Genomic DNA, 17,093 nt, shown 5'->3' on the forward strand with positions numbered 1-17,093 from the left:
TACTATGTATTTTATCCTTAAAACACTTGACCCCGTATAAATGATATTTCAGCTTATGTGAAATGAGTACTCCACCATTTATTTTCGTTTGGTCAAGCTCGAAGGAGATCATCCTTTGCTTACTATTCGCCAGATAGAAGCTATAGATTCCATGTTTATGTTAGCGCTCCCACTCAATTGCACTACCGTGTTCCCAAAATGTACGTATCACCCTGAGCTAAAAGTAGGCTTAATTAACAAATCAAAGAACACGAATAGCCTCCTGAGATTGAGCCTAATCATAACAGGATTAAGATCATTTGATCTAGGATCAACTAGGCGATATTGACATGAATAGATATTACGGTAAGTTTAATAAATCTAAGTCAAAGATCAATATCGGTCCCTTCCGATGCATACTCCATGCATCCAACCTGAGCTTTACTTTAACCAATGTTCTGGAAAGAACATAGCATTTCCCCAAATGCAAGTAAACTCTTGTTGCAGATTATCATATCAGTAAAACCCTGTGTCTGATAAATCTAGGAAACTTTATTCACATAGTCATGTTTACTTTCCAAAGTGTTGACAACACAATAAACAGGATCAAGTATGTGAAAAGGGTTTCAGATGAATTTATAAATCAAATAGATAAGCAATTGATAAGGTGAACCAAAACATACACAAATGAATGAAAAATACTTCTGTTTCTTTATTGATGTTGAATAAAATAGATTACATTGAAATGGAGTTTTATTTAGGGCATAAAACCCAACAAAATTACCGTTACACCCTTCAATGTATTTTATCCTTAAAACACTTAGCTCCATATAAATGATATTTCAGCGAAGTGAAATGAGTACTCAACCATTTATCTCTGTTTAGCCAAGCTCGAAGGAAATCATCGTTTCACTTCTAAATACCTATAGAAGTTATAGATTCCATATCTATTAGCGCTCCCACTCAATTATACTATCATGTTCCCAAAATGTACGTATCACCCTGACCCAAAAGTAGGCTTAACTAACAAATCAAAGAACATGTATAATACTCTTGAGATCGAACCTAATCATATCAGGATTAAGATCATTTCATCTAGGATCAACTAGGTGACATAGAATTGAATAGATATTACGGTAAATTTAACATATCTAATCAAAGTTCAATATCGGTCCCTTCCAATGTATACTCCATACATCCGATACTGGTAAACTTTGCCAATGCCTTGGAAAGGACATATAACTTATCCAAGGTGTACGAATACCTATCGTTGATTATCATGCCAGTCTAAATTCAGTGAACTGACAAATCAGGGAATTAAACTTTCGAATATATAATCAAGATTATATTCCATTGTGCTGACAACACTATAATCATTAACAAATACATATGTTCTGGACTTAATAGAATTTATACATTAAATAATCATGAAATAAATCATGTGAACCATGCAACATAAAATGTTATTTTTTATCTTTATTAACTAGTAAATCTGATTATATTGAAATGGGTTTTATTTAGGGCACAAAACCCAACACTTCTTGTGTGACAAACCTGATTATTGGCATGGAGAATCCTCTTCTATACATAACTCCCTCTACAATGTGTTTGCTTCTCTTGTGGCTTCAAGGTTCCTTACTGTTAGCTATCGCTCCATTATTATCACAAAGTAGGACCAGAGGCTTTTCCATTCCAAGCACGAAACCGATGCTGGTGAAGAACTTTCTTAGCCAGACAAGTTCTTTAGCAGCTTCGGCTGCAGCTATGTATTCAGCTTCCATAGTCGAGTCTGATATCGCGGTTTGTTTTGCAATTCTCCAAACCACTGCTCCACCCCCAAGAGTAAACACCATCCCAGATGTAGATTTCCTATCTTCAAGACTTGTCTGGAAATCTGAATCAGTGTAGCCTATGGGATTTAAAGCACCACCCTTGTAGACTAACACAAGATTCCTCGTACTCTTTAAGTATTTCAGAATATACTTAATTGCATTCCAATGTTGTTGTCCTGGATTTGACTGATACCTGCTCACGATTCCCACTGCATAGCAGACGTCAGGTCTAGTGCATAACATTGCATACATAAGACTTCCAACTGCAGAAGCATAGGGAATTTTCGCCATGTCCTCTATCTATTGAGGATCAGTAGGAGACTGTTCCTTAGATAGACGAATACCATATCTAGAAGGCATGTTTGCCCCATTGGTGTTGTTCATGGAGAATCTCTCTAAAACTTTGTTTATGTAGGTTGTTTGAGAGAGAGCAAGAGATCTGTTCTTCCGGTTTCTGATAATCTGAATACCAAGAACATAGGCTGCTTCACCCAAATCTTTCATATCGAATTGAGTGTTGAGCCATTCCTTGATGTGAGTCATTTTCTTGATACTGTTTCCAATAATCAAAATGTCATCAACATAAAGGACCAGGAATACTACTACTTGGTCTTCCTTGAGTTGGTAAACACAAGGTTCATCTTCATTCTGAAGAAAGCCGTAGGTCTTGATGATTTCATTAAACCTTTTGTTCCATGAGCGAGAAGCTTGCTTAAGTCCATAAATAGACCTATTTAATTTGCAAACTTTCTTTTCCTACCCTGGAAGAACATAGCCTTCTGGTTGCTCCATATAGATAGTTTCTTCAAGTACCCCATTAAGGAAGGCAGTCTTGACATCCATTTGCCAGATTTCATAATCGAAAGCAGCAGCTATGGAGAGAAGAATTCGGATGGATTTGAGCATGGCAACAGGACTAAAAGTTTCCTCATAGTCCACACCTTCTCTTTGGGTATAATCCTTGGCTACAAGTCTAGCTTTAAAAGTTTCGACTTTGCCTCCAACGCCTCTTTTCTTCTTGTAAACCCACTTACATCCGATTGGATGATAGTCATCAGGTGCGTCTACATATTCCCAGACTTTGTTCTTTTTCATGGAATCCATTTCTGAATCCATGCCGGCCGACCATCGTTTCCGTTGCGGACTAGCCATTGCCTGTTTATAGGTTAATGGATCGTCTTCAATACCGTCACCAACGACCATATTGATTTCACCATCCAAGCCATAACGAGTTGGTTTTGTTGAAACCCTCCCACTACGACGAGGAGCGCTGATCTTCTGAACAGAAACTTTAGCAGTAGTTCTCTCAGTTGGTTCGACTGAGGGAGTGGGATTGTCCTCTTCACGAGTGGAAGAGGACGGAACATTGGAAGGACTTATATATGAAAGCATTTCCTCCAACACTACTTTACTTTGTGATTTGAAATTCTTAATATAGTCATCTTCAAGGAAAGTGGCGTTTGTCGAAACAAACACTTTATCATGCTTGCGACTATAAAATAGTCCACCCCTAGTCTCTTTAGAATTTCCGACAAACATGCAAACTTCAGTTCGTGACTCAAGTTTGCCGTCTTTCTTTCTTAAGACATGAGCAGGGCACCCCCAGATTCTGTAATGGCGTAAACTAGGTGTACGACCAATCCATAGTTCTAAAGGTGTCTTAGGGATTGATTTAGATGGAACAACATTTAAAATGTCGGTTTCCATCTGAATTGCATATCCCTAAAAGGACGTAGGTAGAGTTGAAAAACTAAGCATGGACCTAACCATTTCCAAAAGCGTGCGATTCCGTCTTTCTGCAACTCCATTTTGTTGTGGAGTGCTAGGGTCAGTTAATTGGGATTCAATTCCAAGTTCAATTAAATGATCTTTGAACTGCATATCCATATATTCTCCACCCCTATCAGTTCGCAAGATCTTTAATGATTTACCTAATTGGTTTTGAGCCAATGCGTGAAATTCCTGAAACTTTGCAAATGTTTCAGATATTTATGCATAAGGTAAATATGTCCATATCTAGAGTAATCGTCAATGAAAGTGACAAAGTACTCATAACCACCTCGGGCTTTTACATTCAAAGGTCCGCAGACATCGGAATTCACTAACCCTAGGGGTTGTTTGGCACGCTCTCCCTTTGCAGAGAAAGAATGTTTAGTCATTTTTCCTTCCAAGCAGGACTCGCATACTGGCAGTTCACCTAAGACGACATTTTTCAATGGACCGTCTTTGGTTAGCCTATTGAGTCTATCAAAGCCTATATGACCTAAACGTAAATGCCATAGATATGTTTCATTATCATCATCGATCTTTTGCTTTTTGTGGTTTCTAGGTTTAGCTACTTTAAAAAGTTCGTTATGTAGGGCAAATGGTGTTTCTGGTCTAAGAACATAAAGCCCCTGTTCCATGGATGGAACACAAATATGAATGTCATTTCGAGAAATGGTAGAACCAGAACTCGAAAAATCTAATTTGTATTGTTGCAATTGTAAGCATGAAACAGAAACCAAGTTTCTACTGAAATTCGGAATGTATAAGACATTGTCTAATTCCAAAATTCTGTTTTGAAACTTGAGTTTGGCTTTTCCTCTAGCTCTAACCGAAACCATTTCGCCATTACCAACCTTAAGTTTCAACTCTCCGGATTTCAAATAATTCCAATTCTCAAGCAATTGTAATTAACAACTTACATGGTTTGTAGACCCAGAATTAAGAATCTAAACGGATTTATCATTCTCTAACACACATGATTCGAAGACTAAAGCATTACTGCCTATTCGTTTGTGATTTGTTGTTCTTGATGGTACAATTTGTTGTGAAGTATAACTTGAGGAAGTGGAATCACTTTCTCTTATCTTCTCAACTAAGCTTGAAATAGTAGGATTTATGGAGGTATGAACTATTTGCTCTTCAGAGTGAACAATTCCCAGCTTACTTGCTTTCAGGAATTTAAAGTCCATCATGAGCATATGTGAAGTATTACTCTGACAAGGAGTTTATAACTTCAAGTTCAATTGCTAAGATATTAACTAGGAGTGGAATGGGAAGAGGGTTATTGGCACTACAACACATCAATAAAACAGAAGTAAAGTTTTGGTTCAAAATTCATACACAAGTTCAGAAAATAACAAATAATCACATATGTTATAAAAATACTAAATCTAACATAGTTTATTTTCCAAGGTTTCTAACATAATGAAATACAGTGTCCCGGTAGGCGAGAGTCAAAGATAACATTAGTTGAATAGAGTAGTCAGCTCATCTAAAATTAAACATTTTAGCAACCTTTTATTCGATCAAAATGAGAATCCAACGTTGTCCTGGTAGGCGAGAGTTAAGGTTATTCTCATTTTATGAGCTTCCACCATTGTTTCATGTTTTATGAGTTTATCTCTAAGTAGTCACCGTAGAGGAGAGTCTAATAGAGACGAAAACTCACAAAACACTTATCAAATGAAATCTTACGGTGTTAAAAGTGTTCAACGAATAACCATCCATAGGGGGACGAAGTCTAGCGTCTTGAGGTTATATTGAAAAAATTTAACTATTGTAAGACCAACAATGGAGATCGAATATCTTTTGATTAAAGCTCATTATTTAAAAAAAATATGTATTTTATTTAATCATCTGTTCCATATTATAATAATGAAAAATTACAAATTAAAGTTGGTTAAAATAAAAAATCAACTTTAATTAAATTTCAATTATTATTTAAATTCGAAAAATAAATTCGAATAAATATCGAGCAAGTTCCATATTATAATAATGAAAAATTACAAATTAAAGTTGGTTTAAATAAAAAATCAACTTTAATTAAATTTCAATTATTATTTAAATTCGAAAAATATATTCGAATATAATGGAACAAATTTGAAAATATATTGTTTAAGTTGTTTTAGAAGAATCTAAAAAATCAACTTAAATATCTTTCAAATTAGACTTAATTAAATTAAAATTAAGTTGTAACCACTTAATTTGAAAATATTCCATTTTAAGTTGATATTTGAAAAAATATCAGCTTAAAAAATATCTAAAGAATCTTAATAACCAATGCCTAAAATTCCTCAACTTAATTTATAAATTTTAAATCCAAAAGATATTCAGATTTAAGCTGGTTAGTTATAGATAACTAAATATCAACTTAAATAGGAATATTTAATGAAAAATTTAAATTAAGCTTCAGAAAGAATCTAGATGGTTATAATTCTATATTTAATTAAATACAAGAAAATACATATAGTTTAGCTTAGAATATAAAATTCTTTAAACTATGGTTTTCTTAAATTAATTTCAAAATAAATGAAATTAATTATGTTGCTAATCAATTTTATTAGGTTAAACTAATTTAATTAACCTAGTACAGTTATTCAAATCAGACAAATGGGCCTTCACAATTGGGGTGGTTCATGTGAGGGGGTGCTGGGTTCAGTATGTCGTACCCACTTCTATGGCTCCCAACTCTCACACAAGGCCCAAAAGAGAGGAATTTAATCTTAAAATGAACAACTGTTATTAATTGAATAGGCCCAAAAACTAAATGGGCCTAAATAAAATCTATCAAGAACTATGATATTTTATTTAGCAACAACAACCTATATGCATCTATAATGAAATTAAACACATAGGCTCACACAGGCACACAATTTGGATGGATCCTATCATGTTGCTAGGTCATACACAGATGAAAGAAGATTGTAAATATACCTGTTACAAATTATTTACTTGACCAAGGGAGCCATGAGTTAAAATCATATCATTGGATCTGTCAACAAGTTAACAATGGCTATTTGCAATCAAGCAATAATAGGTTTTAAAAGCTTACAAACAAGCTAAAACATATACTCCTGCAACAAGGTTAGCTGAATAGTTAGATGTAGGATTTATTTAATTTTAAATAAATAATTTCGAAAATAAAAATAATTAAATATAAAAAAAATTATTTTCGAAAATAATAAAATAAAATAAAATTTAAAAGTTTCGAAATTAAAAAAATATTTAAAATTAAACCTACAATTTTGAAAAATTAGGTTTCAACCAACCTAAATATCATTTCAAAATTTTCTAACTACTTTTAAAAAATTTAATGTTATTTTATAAATAAAAAATAAATAAAAAATTAAAAAAGATAAATCAATATCTTTTTCAGATTTTAAATGTAATTTAAATAAATAAAATAACAAAATTTAAAAGTTAGCAAAAATTTAATTTAAAAAATTTAATATCTGACCTTAAATTTAAAAAATAAGATAAGATATAATCAAATTTAAAAATAAGATAGATAATTAAGCAAAAAGATAGATATTTATTATTTTTCAAATCCAAATTACACTAATATCATGAATTAAATTTAAAAAATATTAATTAATTTAGTTATGATAATTATAATTGAATTAGGAATAGTAAATGTATAAATACAGAACTACACAAAAAATCAGAACTTAAATCCATGAAATAGCATGAAAAATCGAAGAAAAACGAAAAAAAAAAATGCGAGCTGTACGGACGGGTATGCACAAGGTATGCTGTGCATACCCGTCCGCGCGCGCATAGGAGTGCACTGTCGAGGTTTCTCGGCACAGGAGGGTCACCAGCATGATTTCCGCGCGCGGATGCTGGTTGCCCGATTCCTAGATTTTTTTTGAAACTTCAAAAAATCATAACTAATTCAAATTAAATCGAAATTGAGTTCTGTAAAAAAGCAACTTCCTTAGTTTTTTCCGTACTATCCAATTAAAATAATTCCAGAAACAGATATTCAACTATTTTTCACGAAAATTCACAAACATCAATCAATCATCATATAACACTCAATACAACATGATACCATCCAAAACATCAAACAATCGTTTTAAAGTCCAAATTTCTTGCAAGCAAATAAATTACCATGGCTCTGAGGCCAGTTGTTGGAAATTATTTTACCAGGATCTTAGAGCTACTCACAAGTATGTTGATTAACACCCTAAATATGAACTTTCTAAAACGATGAAATAAACACATATAAAGTTTAGGAAACCTTACATTGGGTGCAGCGGAATAATATGACTCCTTCCATTCAGATCTCTAACCCTTGTATCCTTTCTGTCGCAGAGTATTATCAAGATCTGAACTGGATCTCTTTCTCTGATTCTTTAGTGCTGAAACTCCTTCTTGCTGAAAGTCTTTCTTCACAATCTTCCTCACTATGATTGAGGTATCACTTGCTGTGTGTGGGCACTACTCTAATCACTAAGTATTTCGAAATCTTAAGGAAGAAGAGAGAGAGAGAGAGTGGGCGGCCAAGGTAGAGAGAGAAGGCTCAGGTTTTTCTGAATGAAAAGTGTAATTTTCCTGAAGCCTTCACTATCTATTTATAGCATTCCACTAGGGTTAGGTTTGAATTATTTGGCATTAAAATAATGAAAATATCAGAGGATAATTCCTATAAAAGTCGCCGACCATGGCAGTGTGGATTTGGGCCTCACTTTTTGCAATTTTTCAGCTTTATCACTTTTGCATCTGATTTTCTCAAAAACGCAAATTTTCTAATTCAATCATTTAAATGCCAATTCTAACTATTTAATAACCATAAATAATTATTAAATAATATTGTCATATCATATTTATTAATTGAACCATACAAAGTATCATAATTAACAAATATGCCCCTAAAACTCTTTCTTTACAATTTCGCCCTTACTTAGTGAAAAAAATCACAAATAGACATAGTCTAATTTGAGAATTATAATTGATTAATCAAAACCAATTACATGAGTCTTACAAGCAATATTATCTCAACTAGTGGGGGGACCATGGGTCTATATAACCGAGCTTCCAATAAGCAGATCAAGAATTTATTACCTAAATTCACTGACTTATTAATTCTTCGTTGAATCCACGCATAGAACTTAGAATTGCACTTTCAGTATATAGAATGCTCTATATGTTCCACCATATAGAGACATCATTAGTTATCCATTGTTATAATCCTAATTTGATCAATGATCATCTATATGAATGATCTACACTGTAAAGGGATTAGATTACCGTTACACCCTACTATGTATTTTATCCTTAAAACACTTGACCCCGTATAAATGATATTTCAGCTTATGTGAAATGAGTACTCCACCATTTATTTTCGTTTGGTCAAGCTCGAAGGAGATCATCCTTTGCTTACTATTTGCCAGATAGAAGCTATAGATTCCATGTTTATGTTAGCGCTCCCACTCAATTGCACTACCGTGTTCCCAAAATGTACGTATAACCCTGACCTAAAGTAGGCTTAACTAACAAATCAAAGAACACAAATAGCCTCCTGAGATTGAGCCTAATCATAACAGGATTAAGATCATTTGATCTAGGATCAACTAGGTGATATTGACTTGAATAGATATTACGGTAAGTTTAATAAATCTAAGTCAATGTTCAATATCGGTCCCTTCCGATGCATACTCCATGCATCCAACCTGAGCTTTACTTTAACCAATGTTCTGGAAAGAACATAGCATTTCTCCAAATGCAAGTAAACTCTTGTTGTAGATTATCATATCAGTAAAACCCTGTGTCTGATAAATCTAGGAAACTTTATTCACATAGTCATGTTTACTTTCCAAAGTGTTGACAACACAATAAACAGGATCAAGTATGTGAAAAGAGTTGTAGATGAATTTATAAATCAAATAGACAAGCAAGTGATAAGGTGAACCAAAACATACACAAATGAATGAAAAATACTTCTGTTTCTTTATTGATGTTGAATAAAATAGATTACATTGAAATGGAGTTTTATTTAGGGCATAAAACCCAACAAAATTACCGTTACACCCTTCAATGTATTTTATCCTTAAAACACTTAGCTCCGTATAAATGATATTTCAGCGAAGTGAAATGAGTACTCAACCATTTATCTCTGTTTAGCCAAGCTCGAAGGAAATCATCGTTTCACTTCTAAATACCTATAGAAGTTATAGATTCCATATCTATGTTTAGCGCTCCCACTCAATTATACTATCATGTTCCCAAAATGTACGTATCACCCTGACCCAAAAGTAGGCTTAACTAACAAATCAAATAACATGTATAATACTCTTGAGATCGAACCTAATCATATCAAGATTAAGATCATTTCATCTAGGATCAACTAGGTGATATTGAATTGAAGAGATATTACGGTAAATTTAACATATCTAATCAAAGTTCAATATCAGTCCCTTCCAATGTATACTCCATACATCCGATACTGGTAAACTTTGCCAATGCCCTGGAAAGGACATATAACTTATCCAAGGTGTATGAATACCTATCGTTGATTATCATGCCAGTCTAAATTCAGTGAACTGACAAATCAGGGAATTAAACTTTCGAACATATAATGAAGATTATATTCCATTGTGCTGACAACACTATAATCATTAACAAATACATGTGTTCTGGACTTAGTAGAATTTATACATTAAATAATCATGAAATAAATCATGTGAACCATGCAACATAAAATGTTATTTCTGATCTTTATTAACTAGTAAATCTGATTATATTGAAATGGGTTTTATTTAGGGCACAAAACCCAACACTTCTTGTGTGACAAACCTGATTATTGGCATGGAGAATCCTCTTCTATACATAACTCCCTCTACAATGATGTACCGTACAGCCTTTCTCCTCATTTTTCGAGCTTCGTTTCTGTTATCTTGGAGCTCCCAAGTGTTGAGGTAGGCTGCTATTGGCGTCATCCAGTTTGGGGATGTATCAATCATTTCAACCTCTTTCGTGCCAATGATACTACATTTTTTGAGAAACTTGATAGGAATCAAATTTGCTTTATCATTTATGTTGCTCCTTGCAAATCGAGCTAATACATCGGCGATTGTGTTTTCTTCCCTTGGAATTTGCTTGAGAGCATAGCTTTCGAATTGTGCGAGCAGATCGTGTATTTTGCTCAGATATGCTATCATCTTCTTGTTGGGCTTTGTGCCCTAAATAAAACTTTATTTTAAAGTAATCTTTTCTATTCAAATCAATAAAGAAACAAATTTAATTTCATTACTTGTGTAATGTGTTATTTGGTTCATGTGATCATCTATTTACTTATTTGATTAATAAATTCATCCAAACCCTTATCACACTGATACTCTTGTTTATTGTGTTGTCAACACAGTGGAAAGTAATCAAGATTGTGTGATTAAATGTATTCCTAGATTTATCAGTACATAGGGTTTAACTGATATGATAATCTACAACGTAGTTTACTTGCACCTTGGATAAGTGCTATGTCCTTTCCAGGGCATTGGTTAAAGTAAGCTTGGGTTGGATGTATGGAGTATGCATTCAAAGGGACCGATATTGAATTTGAATTAGATATGATAATCTTACCGTAATATCTATTCAATTCAATATCACCTAGTTGATCCTAGATCAAATAATCTCAATCCTGAGATGGTTAGGTTCGATCTCAAGAGTGTTATTTGTGTTCGTTGATTTGTTAGTTAAGCCTAATTTTTGACCCGAGTGATACGTAAAATTTGGGAACACGATAGTACAATTGAGTGGGAGCGCTAATCATAGATATGGAATCTATAGCTTCTATCCAGACATAGAAGTGAAATGACGATTTCCTTCGAGCTTGGCTAAATAGAGATAAATGATAGAGCGCTCATTTTAGTGATTATATTAGTTCACTAAAATATCATTTATAGGTGGCTAAGTGTTTTAAGGATAAAATACATTGAAAGAGTGTAACGGCAATTTTGTCCCTATGCAATGTAAATCATCTATAGAGGAGCATTGATTATTGGGATTATAACAATGGATAATTAATAACGTATCTATATCATGGAATATATAGAGCATTTTATGTAACTGAGAGTGCAATTCCAAGTTCTATAGTGGTTCAACGAGGAATTAATAAGTTAGAGAATTTACTTGGTAAATTCTATATCTGCTTATTAGAAGCTCGGTTATATAGGCTCATGGTCCCTATACTAGTTGAGACAAACTGCTTGTAAGACTCGGTTAATTGATTTTAATTAATTAATTTTAATTTAGTCTGTGAATTTTTACTATGTTATAGCTTGATTGTGAAGAAATGGTATTTTAGAGTTAATTTATTAATTAAGAGACTTTGTGGAGTCTAATTAATAAATATTATAAATGACAATTTTATTTGATAATTATTTTAATTATTAAATAAATAGTTTTGGCATTTATAGGGTTGAAATTGCTAAAAGTGGTATTTGTGGAAAATAGATAAAATAGTTGAGAAAAATGACAAAAACCTAGTGTTGGGCCCATTAAGTGGCCGGCCACTATGTGTCATTTTTACTCTATTTTTATCAATTTTTTATTTCAAATAATTCAACCCTAACCCTATTGGAAATTAATATAAAAGGAAGGATATGGTCTCATTATCCAACTAATGCCTCCAAAGCTAAAAACCTAGTTTTTCTCTCTAGGTTTATGAGACCTCTTCCTTTTCTTCTTCTTCAATTCGAAATACCATAGCCTCTTCTTCACAAACCAAAATTCAGCCATTAGTGATTGAGTGCATGCCCACACATAACAAGTGAGTCCTCAATCATAATATGTAAGACTGTGAAGAATCCAAACAACAAGAAGGAGAATCGGGCTCAAATCTTGGTGATACTCTGCTACAGAAAGGATACAAGGGTTAGAGATCTGAGCGGAAGGAGTCATTTAATTCTGCTGCAACCACTGTAAGGTTTCTCATACCTTTTATGTGCTTATTTTCATCGTTTTAGAAATTCATATTAGGATGTTAAAAACATACTTGTTAGTAAATCTAGATCTTGGTAAAATATATTCCATCACTTCTCCCCCCGAGCCTCGTACTCTCCGGATACATGATTTACCACCAACTGTGAGTCACTATAGATCTCAATGTGTTCGGCTTTCATTTCCCGAGCAAGTCTTAGGCCGGCGATAAGAGCTTCATATTCAGCTTCATTATTGGATGCCTTAAATTCAAATTTGACCGCAGCGTGCAGGTGTTGCCCCCCATGTGTGACAAGGGCGATTCCTTCACCGGACAACTGATTCGTAGCCGACCCGTCCACATGTAGCTTCCAAGTCAGCCTGTCTTCACCATCGCACGGCTGAGATACTTGTACTGGCTCTAGGTTGCTTACTAAAATGCTTTCTTCTTTACCCGTACATTCAACCACAAAATCTGCTAAGGCTTGACCTTTAACCATGGGCTGAAAGATAATCTCGTACTGGCTCAACTCCACTGCCCATTTGAGCAACCGTCCGAAGGCATCCGGTTTTTGCAATACTTGGCGTAATGGTTGGTCGGTGTACACCCGAACAAGATGAGCTTGAAAGTAGGACCTTAGCTTTTCTATCAATGGGTGCCGACCTTCAGCTTCAATGAGCCTTTTGCTGATGTAGTAGACCTGGTGTTGGATATTGTTCTCTTCTCTGATCAGTACGGCACTTACAGCATGTTTCGTGACAGCCATGTATATTCCTAACTCTTCTCAGTCCAGAGGTTTTGAGAGTACACGAGGTTTTGCTAGCTGCGTTTTTAGCTTTTGAAAGGCCTTTTTGCATTCCTTCGTCCATTCAAATTGCTTATTTCCTCGCAAGATGTTGAAGAATGGGACACACTTGTTTGTTGACTTTGAAACAAATCTGCTGAGTGCGGCAATCCGACCAGTCAAACTTTGAACTTCCTTGGTTTTTGTTGGCGATTTCATATCTAGGAGGGCTCTAATTTTCTCTGGATTAGCTTCAATTCCTCGGGCATTGACAATAAAGCCCAGAATTTTACCCGAGCTGACTCCGAAGGAGCACTTTAGAGGATTGAGTTTCATGTTGTATTTTCCGAGGACTTTGAAGCATTCGTCCAGGTCATCTATATGCCCCCATCCTTCCTAGATTTGACAAGCATGTCATCCACGTACACTTCCATATTTCGTACGATCTAGTCTTTGAATATTTTATTTACCAATATTTGGTATGTAGCTCCGGCATTCTTGAGACCAAATGACATGACCTTATAACAGTACAAACCTATATCTGTTCGGAAACTTGTATGTTCTTTATCTGGTGGGTGCATCTTGATTTGATTGTACCCCGAATAGGCGTCCATGAAGCTTAATATCTTGTGTCCTGTTGTTGCATCCACAAGTTGATCTATTCCTGGAAGTGGAAAGCAGTCCTTTGGGCACGCCTTATTGAGGTTGGTGAAGTCAATACATACTCGCCACTTTTTGTTCGGCTTGGGTACTAGTACAGGATTAGCAACCCAGGCTGGGTAGAAAGCTTCAATTATGAAATTGTTGTTGCGCAGCTAAACTACCTCTTCTTTTAGTGATAGGGCTCGTTCTTTGTCCAACAATCTTATTTTTTGTTGAACATGCCAGAAATTAGGATCAATATTCAGGACGTGTGAAATTATAGAAGGATCGATTCTAATCATGTCCTCATGTGACCATGCAAAAATGTCCAGGTTTGCTCTCAGAAATTTTATCAATGCTGATTTTACTTCGAGCAGCAAACCTTTCCTAATTTTGAGTTTCCTGGTCAGAACATTCGAGTCGATTCCAATTTCTTCTAGTTCTTCCGTTGGACCAACATTTGTATTTGGTTCTCCAAGTCGGGGATCCACATCTTCATCCCCGCCTTGGGCGGTTCCCTATTTAGCAATGTCTTTTCCCTTGTCCGAACTCTGACTAGAGGATACTTCCTTTTTAGCCTTGGTTAGGGCAAGGTTGTAATATTTTCGTGCAACTTATTGATTTCCTCTCAGGCACCCGACCCCATTCTTTGTTGGAAACTTAAGGCACGAATGAAATATCGACGTGATAGCCTTTAGGTCATATAAGGCTGGTCGGCCTAACATGACATAAAAGGCTGATGGAACATCCAGTATCAAAAATTGTGCCATTACAGTTATGCTCTTCGGAGCTTTCCCAATAGTGAGGTGTAGGCGAATTTGCCCTAGAGGTGCAACACTCTGGCTGGAGAAACCATATACGGCCTGAAGACAGGGGTTAAGTCTTTGAGTTGGAGCCCCATTTTTTCATATGGTGTTTTGAACAAAATATTTGCAAAGGCTCCATTATCTATCATAGTTCGGGCCACCATTTTGTTGGCTATCTGGACTTCCACGACCAACGGATCGTTGTGCGGGAAATTAAATGTTACGGTGGGTTCCCCTACCTGTGGTATTTTTGGCTTCCTTTCTTCGACGGCCAGGACCATTTCTTCTTGCTCGTGTTGTAATGTTCGGGCATACCTTTCCCAGGCTTTGCCTGAATCTCCAGCTATGTGTGGGCCTCCAATAATGACTTATAAATGCCCATCTACTGGTGGTGGCAGTAAATCTTGGTTATTGTCTGCTTGGGCGACCCTCTAATTTTGATCGGTCTTGACATATTTTTGCACATGCGGGTTGTTATTTCTTATTAAGAATTCAATTTCCCACTTCAAATTGTCGCATTCGTTGGTATCATGGCCATAATCTCCATGAAAACGACAAAACTTTGACATGTCCCTCTTACTTATGTCCTTTTTCATAGGAGCAGGTTTCTTGTACGGAGCTACTGACTGAGTAGCCATGTAGATAGTCTCCAAATCCTCAGTTAAGACAGAGAAAGTAGTGAACTTGGAAGGATTCTCTCTAGGGGCCTGTTCACCTTGCCTGTTGTTGTTGTTGTTGTTGTTGTTGTTAGACCTTTAACCGTCCGAGCTTGAATTCATTGGGTACTGAAGGAGCTGAACGGATGTTCCAGCAGAGGGAGCTTGTGATTGGTTCAGTTTAAGCTCGACTTCTGCTCGCTGAATGGCCTCTTCAAGCTTGATGAAACCATCTGCATGATCGAGGAAGTCACTCATGGAATCTACTGGTCCGTCTCTCTTGACGTCCTTCCAAAGCTCTCCGATAACTTTGATGCCCCCCAGTATTGCGGTTAATTTCCCTTCTTCGGTTAACCGTGCAATTTTCGTCGCCTCTGTCATGAATCTGTTGATATAAGCTTGGAGAGGTTCTCCTGGCCTTTGCTTCACTTCGACCAAGTCCTTTAAATGCAATAGGCATTGGCGAGAAGAAGAGAATTGTGCATGAAATTCTAAGGAGAAAGCCTTCCACGAGTTGAACCTTCCTGGTGTCAACTTGAAATACCATTGGTGGGCGGCTTCTGAGAGTGTGGCAGGGAAAACTCTGCAACATACATCTCCACGTACTCCTAGTAGGTCCATTTGCATTTCAAAATATTTAAGATGTGACAAGGGATCTTCCTTCCCAGTATACATCTTCCAGGTCAGCATCTTGAACTTGTGAGGCAACTCTGGAGAAAAAGGGGATCCATGTGCTCGGTCTAACTCTAGATCGTTGTTCTTCTGACCGACCAGACCTTGGAACATGTTTTTTAGTTCATCCAACTATGCTTGCACGGATGGATTAACTTGTTCGGTCTCTTGGCCGACCAAGGTCACGTCAGGATCTCTTTGAGCTGGATTTTGAGTACGGACCGCAGGCTGAGTGGCTGGCGAGACATGTTGTTCGTCTAACCCTCTCCTTCTATTTATATCGTCCCTGAGATCATGAGTTGTTACCAATCTATTAAATACAGATGCATTAGGTTGTCTTAGTGACTGGTTGGCCTGGCCGATCATTTGGCCGGAACCATTAACCTAGGTAGAGTTATTAGGTATAACCTCTCCTAATGAATTACTAGATAAGGTCTGGCCGCCTACCTCTTGCCCCACAGCTGCAACCTGTTACCGGGGATTGGGCAATTGGCCTTTCAGGGTCTGAGAAGCATTCCCAGCTGAATCTTCGTCTGACTCGCTCAGCGGGATGCTGGCCGCAGGTTGCTGATTAGTAGCTTGATAGGCTCTTCGTATCAGTACGGTGGCTTGTCTTATTTGGTCGTCAATGGCTGTTTGGTGAGCCCTCAACGTTTCCACCTCTTTATCCATCCATTCTGCGAACAGACGCCTTTGCTCCTCAAATGCAAGGTTCACTACGGCACGACGCTCTTCCTGATCATGATGTAGAGTATTAGTATGAACTTGCATGAGTCCAAGAGCAACACAGAGATTCTGGATCTCAGTGTCATCTCCAACGGTTGTTCGAACATTTGTTGCTGGTGGAACCCCAGTACTGGGAATACCCTGGTTGGCTGCTAAACTGGTATTTCCAGTCTCTTACACACCAGGTGCGATTCCATTCAAAGGAGACGTTACACCATGACCCACAGTTGGCGGTTGTTCAGGATTCGTGGCTGGTGGAACCCCTGCATTTCCTGGATTCTACAGTGTGGGATCCACTGCCGGTGGATT

The 17,093-nt window shown here is 36.2% G+C and overlaps 1 protein-coding gene across 1 annotated transcript; it reads right to left on the reverse strand.

Annotated features, from left to right (window-relative positions):
- Positions 1–15,485: 15,485 nt before the first annotated feature.
- LOC115695025 (uncharacterized) lies at positions 15,486–16,172 on the reverse strand. The gene has a single exon (XM_030622123.1). It carries the CDS (start codon positions 16,170–16,172, stop codon positions 15,486–15,488), a length of 687 nt encoding a protein of 228 aa, XP_030477983.1.
- Between the last annotated feature and the right edge of the window lie 921 nt (positions 16,173–17,093).

Source organism: Cannabis sativa, chromosome 6 (assembly GCF_029168945.1).
Source record: "Cannabis sativa cultivar Pink pepper isolate KNU-18-1 chromosome 6, ASM2916894v1, whole genome shotgun sequence".
Taxonomy (NCBI): Eukaryota; Viridiplantae; Streptophyta; class Magnoliopsida; order Rosales; family Cannabaceae; genus Cannabis; species Cannabis sativa.